The sequence below is a fragment of the Nerophis ophidion genome, linkage group LG08 (assembly GCF_033978795.1).
Source record: "Nerophis ophidion isolate RoL-2023_Sa linkage group LG08, RoL_Noph_v1.0, whole genome shotgun sequence".
Lineage (NCBI taxonomy): Eukaryota > Metazoa > Chordata > Actinopteri > Syngnathiformes > Syngnathidae > Nerophis > Nerophis ophidion.
In genome coordinates, this window is record NC_084618.1 from 58,100,787 (window position 1) to 58,107,210 (window position 6,424).

The window sequence follows — 6,424 nt, forward strand, 5'->3', positions numbered from 1 at the left end:
ACATGCATCTCTTTCAGTAAATGGCAATAAACAAACTGACTCTTGCAGGCTTATTTGGAATCCATACCTGCAGCAGCGGCGTGTGCACGTGCGAAACGATATGAGGCAACCTCCTCCACTCCCGGATAGCGAGGCTCGATGCCATCTCCACCAGCCTCTCGATGAAATTGAGTTGCTGCTCTTCTGGATGGCAGATGGCCAGGTAGCCCCGGTGCATGTTCACCTTCCAAGCCATTTCTTTGGGGCAACTCAACTCTACCTGGAAATATAATATGCATATATTAATATATGCGTTTATAACTAAATAGTTAATGATCAACAATACAGGGCACTAAAATACATGTCATAATAACACCAAAAGAAAAGTGCTTAAACAAAGAAATTGTTGTGGTGTCACGTTGCGGTCACATTGTGGAGACGGTCGTGTTTTCAAGATACTAGAAAGAAAAGCAGGAGGAGGCAGAACCAGCGTGCAGGTAAGTAAGTGCTTTATTTTGGTCTCACGGTGCACTAAGAACTGAGCAGGAACGTGCAACAAATAGTATAATAAAAAAAAAAAAAAGGCAACAGTCGACCTAAAACATTCAGGCAATACACAGTATTAGCATACAGCTAGTCAGACAAAACTTAATTTTCGCATAGAGCGAATATTGGAACCACACTTACAGAATGGAGAGACGGATATAAATAAGGGAGATCATTAGCGTTACAACAGGTGGGGACGCTAATCATTATGAGAGACAGTTGTGAGTTCAAGGATCCTAGCTACGGAATGTAAACAAAAGGAGCCAAGTGGCGGAAGGAACAAAACTAGACTTAAACATAGGAAGAATACGACTAAACATAAACTCAGACTTGACACGGGCAATGGGTTATGACAGGAGTTCCCATTAACCGCAGTTCCCCAGTGGCAACACCACTCATGCACAACCTCAAACCCCAGGCCAACACCACCATGATTAACTGCAAGCAAGACAATTATCTTGCTGGGGATTGTGATGCCAGTCTTTTCAACTATAATGACAAACTTTAACATACTTGTTTATTCACTGTTGTAATTGGTAACTTTCTAACTTAACATGGTTGTATTTACACTTCTGTTAAAATGTACTAAGCACTTATTGTTCTGTTGTTTGGATACTTTACATTATTTTTCTATGACACTACAAATTCAGGTAACGATCCAATACTTAGACTTAGACAAACTTTAATGATCAACAAGGGAAATTGTTCAACACAGTAGCTCAGTTACAATGATGGAAAGGACAATGCAGGTTTAAATAGATTAGATATAGCAATATGAAATATAACATATCTGCGAATATATACAATATACACTTAATATGTGTACAGCATATTATGTCTATAACATATATACAATATATACCAATTACCATGTACAATATTACAGTATATGTGGCAGCCCAAGCATAAAATACAGTAGATCCAGCAGAAAATAGAATATAGACATTGAAAACCAAGAAAAGAAGCTGACATAGAGGGTGTCAGGTAATGGACGGATATTATCTATTGCTGTATGGGGAGTAATAATACAGCTGCGCAAAGTGCGGGAAGGAAGCTGAAGGAGCCTGTTGGAGTATGAACTCCGCTGTCCCTCAATTGTCTGGTGGAGTGGGTGGGCAGGATTGTCCATGATGGCCAGCAGTTTGTCCAGTGTTCTCCTGTCCCTCACTGACACAAACGGCTCCAACTGCGAGTCAATAGTTTAGCTGGCTTTCCGGATCAGTTTATCAATCCGGTTTGAGTCCCTTTTGCTGGTGCTGCTCCCCCAACAAACCACTGCGAAGTGCAGGGCACTGGCCACAACAGACTGATTAAAGATCTCCAACAGCTTGCTGCACACATTAAAGGACCTAAGCTTTCTCAGGAAAAAGAGTCTGCTCATGCCCTTCTTGTAAACAGCATTGCAGTTGTCCTTCCAGTCCAGTCTGCTGTTCAAGTGAACTCCCAGGTACTTATACTGCCCCACCACTGCCACCTCCCGGTCCTAAATCTTGATGGGCTCCACCAGGGTCATACTCTTCCTGAAGTTGTAACGTAGTAGTTACAGGGGCAGTATGAGCCAATCCAATCAATTTTTCTAAATAAATGAATCATTAAATTTTTGATAACAATAACAATCGGACAAAAAAAACAGGATCTACAATATCAATTAAAAATGTAAACTGTTTCCTATTACTGGCTTCAATTATTTGCCTTTAAATCCCTCCCGTGTCCACGGACTTCCTGAGATGGTAAACAATAACAAAACAACTTAACCTTTGTCTTGTGTTAGGGTCGGCACCGACCCGTTTTAGTTTTTAAATGCATAAAAACACGACATACAGTTATTTTTTTGCATCAAAGCTTTTTAACTTTGTCAGGAACCTCTTTGTCAACAAAATAAAACATTTTAATTATTTTCACTAAATTATAAAATGCTCTGGTAGAAATTATGCCCTTGGTGTTGTTAGGGTCGGTTTCGACCCAGTTATAAAAATAAGATGATAAAGCAATGATAAGAGCCAAAACTGAACACACTGACAGCCAGCTCCTCTCCCAATCATGTGAGCTTTAGTGGATTCTCATTTTACCTTGTTATCCTGTACAAAAACAAACAAAAGATGGACACTAAAAGTGTCACTTTTTGCCACTCTGATTTTGTTTTTTATTAGTTTTGGAACTAGTAATCTATTTCTCTTGGTTTCATTTGCTTGATTGGTTGTTGTTTGTTTGATGTTGGATTTCTGTTGCTGAAAAAAATACTTTTTAGCCTTTTTCTTGAAGTAAATATATATGGGTCAAAATTGACCCGTAACACCATAGATGTTACTATAGTTAAAATTCTTAAAATGAAAAAATGAATAAAACACATTTATTTAAGAGATGTGTTCTAATATCCCTTAGTAATAGTTAGGTAACACAACAACCTTTTTTTTATGTATATGATTCTCTTGAGGTTCGTTTTGCCATTTTTAAAAATTGAAATCGAGGGGTATACTGACAAAAAAAGGCCCAATGGCCCAAACCAAAAATATTAAAACCAATATTTTCAAGGATAAGGAAGCCTAACGAGGTAACCAAGACATGAGAAACAAATTGGATGATAGATCATTGTTTTTAGTGTATTTTACAGCTGATTTAAGACATGGGTCAAAACCGACCCGTTAACATAAGAGATGGTAACAGAAAGCTAACACAAGAGGAAGGTTAATTGCTTGAAAATAATAAAAAAATATCAATCGAACCACTGTGATATAGACCTATTCTGATACTTGGTAATTACTTTCTCGCTAAAGTCAAAAATTTGTATCGTTTCAGCCCACCGTTGCTTACATTCAAGAACTATATCTTGCAGTTGATTGTTAGGATATTGTTAGCATATCCTCCTACAGTGTGCAGTATAGCAAGTTAAACTATTCCTTGTCCTTTAGTGATAATGATAGCCTACTTAGTTTATTTGCCACCACAGAAGCAAGGATTGCTGACTTAGACGTGGCTTTGCACTGTAGTGTGGTGGGACATTAGCCGCTAGCACAGTGTGTTGAGGATGGGTTTGTTCGCTTGTTGCAGTCAAATTTGCAGGACACATCTAGAATGAGTCATCAACATGCTATATAACGATAGTTTCAAAATCGACATTGTCGACCAAATGTATATAATGTATATCGCGCAACCCTGGCATCTACCCTTTCGTATCAATGTCTCTTTCATAAATGTTTGTAGAAACATTCTTTCATTCTTCTTTCAAAAATGTTTGTAGAAACAGTCTCCATGCCTAAGTGCTTGATTTTATACACCTGTGGCCGGACCAAGTGATTAGGACACCTGATTCTGATCATTTGGATGGGTCGCCAAATACTTTTGGCAATAATAATTTTAAAGCTTATTATGCCATTTTAGTATGTTTTCCCCAAAACCTTGCACACCTTCCCTTGTGTAAATTGCAGATGACTAAAGTATAAATCTGCAGATGTGCGACATACATACTGTTTATTAACAACAACCCATCAGATTTATGGTTATATTACACCCTTATGCAATTAATATGTTGTGTCATTGTGCATGCAAATCTTAATTCAAGCTTAGTATTTTCTTTGATTGCCTTTTTTCAAATGGTTGGTGTATATGGTAGCATTAGCTATGTCAAGACACACATTCATAATTAAATGAGAAACACAGAAGGTAAAGGGTTAATTTTGAGCTGTTTTGTACAAAAACCACAACATGGTTTCCAATTCATGTTGTCCCACTAAGTAATCAACCTGATGTGTCTGGCTCACGGATAGAGGAAAAGGGCCTTTGCTTTTGACTGAAATGCTGTGTTGATTAGTATAAAACAAACAACAACCCCAGGGGGCCTTCAAAGTCAAACAGTTATTTATACAGTACATTAGGGAGTGAAGCTAACTACAGTATTTAAAAATGGCAAGACAGTGACAAGGCATAGGTGTGTATTTGCATTAGCTCTTAGGAAAATTACAGTGATTGGCCGTTAGTGCAACGTTATCAGGGATGAGGCTTGATGAATGTCCTGGAGACAGGGCCTTATCAAGAGCCGCCTTTAATTGAAAGCCAGGGCATTTGGATTCCGATTCTGTGCTAGCAAGGAATGCCTTGCTCCTCTTTGCCGCCATAAAACAAATCACCCCGCAGCAGATGCCGGGGTAATTATTCACAGGACGAAACGTCATAAATATTAGAAGGTAATAGGGCAAAAAGAAAGGTAAGGAAAAGGAAAAGACTAACAAATAGATGAACCAAGTTAAAATTGGTAAGGAAGGTATGGCACATGAAGACGGTGGGTGATATAGAGGAATTGGTGTTGTCATCCAGACAATTTAATTAGGTGTCACCTCAGGACACAGCGATTTAATGGATTGGTTCCAATTCTCCTTGAAAGAGCAAAGCAGGATTATTTGTTACATGTCAGGTACTATCACACGCTTTCCATCCGTCCATGTTTCCGCTTAGCAAACATGCAGCCAGTAAATTAATAAGTTGCAGTACAGCAACTTTTACAACCGGTGGCTGTGGAAGCAGTGGACGGTCTAATATCAAGTTTACTTCCCCAGAGTAGCATGAGGTCTTTGCGGCATATAAAACACTGCACTTGATTCCAGGAATAAAATGAAGAAAAGTACGGTCGAGTCGCTGGTTCACTGGGTTCAAACCTGCAGGCGCTACACCATCTGTGATGTTGTTAGTGGGGACTTTTGATTATACTTCTGATCCTTCCCATTTTATGTCAGCCAGTTTGAGGCGAGTGAACCGATTCCTATGTGCAGTGCAACAAATCTTAAATGAGCCAATTTGGACATAGCCTCACCTGTACCAAAGCTTCCTTCATGGCAGCCCAGTTGGAGACCCTCCAAGCACATTCCATCACGAGATAAGGGTTGGAATGGCCTTTAGATTGGCCATATTCTGTCAGAGGTTCCCACTGGTTCAATTCCTTTGAACAGCTGGACGTAGAGCAAACAAATAAAAATATTTACAACACACACTTTTGAGTTTTTCACAATTTCAGAAACTAATAAAAAATGCTTTAAGTGTAGCAGAGTGTTCTGACTTTGGTTATATATTTCTATGCAGGTATTTAACTAAGATGCGTACTATAACTCTTTTCTTCTCAAATAGGGAGGGGTACTGGAGATCGACAAAGAAAATTCTAATTCTAATTGATCTGCTGCAAAACAAAAACAAGCATACATACTAAGGCTGAAAAAAGTATTTAACACGTCACCATTTTTCTCACCAAAAATATTTCCAAAGGTGCGACTGATATATAAATTTCACCAGCTGTTGGGAACAACCCAAGTAATCCACTATATATGTATATATATATATATGAATATATACATAAGGGCTGCGAATCTTTGGGTGTCCCACGATTCGATTCAATATCGATTCTTGGGGTCACGATTGGATTATATATCGATTTTTTCGATTCGATTCGAGATTCAAAAAACGATATTTTTCAGATTCAAACGATTCTGTATTCATTCGATACATGGGATTTCAGCAAGATCTACCCCAGTCTGCTGACAGAGTAGTAGATTTTTTTTTTAAAAAGCTTTTATAATTGTAAAGGACAATGTTTTATCAACTGATTGCAATAATGTAAATTTGTTTTAACTATTAAACGAACCAAAAATATGACTTATTTTATCTTTGTGAAAATATTGGACACAGTATGTTGTCAAGCTTATGAGAAGCGATGCAAGTGTAAGCCACTGTGACACTATTGTTCTTTTTTTTTATTTTTATAAATGTCTAATGATAATGTCAATGAGGGATTTTTAATCACTGCTATGGTGAAATGATAACTAATATTGATACTGTTGTTGATAATCATTTTTGTTTCACTATTTTTGGTTTGTTCTGTGTCGTGTTTGTGTCTCCTCTCAATTGCTCTGTTTAT

General features: G+C 37.9%; 1 protein-coding gene across 2 annotated transcripts in view; it reads right to left on the reverse strand.

Moving 5' to 3' along the window:
* trrap (transformation/transcription domain-associated protein) overlaps positions 1-6,424 on the reverse strand; it is a 170,029-nt gene that overhangs the window by 61,562 nt on the left and 102,043 nt on the right. For both annotated transcript variants that reach the window (XM_061909070.1, XM_061909069.1), the window contains 2 exons: positions 5,330-5,465; positions 68-259 (listed from right to left, as the gene is read on the reverse strand). In XM_061909070.1, the coding sequence (XP_061765054.1) occupies positions 68-259; positions 5,330-5,465 (328 nt within the window). The remainder of the gene's footprint in view (positions 1-67; positions 260-5,329; positions 5,466-6,424) is intronic.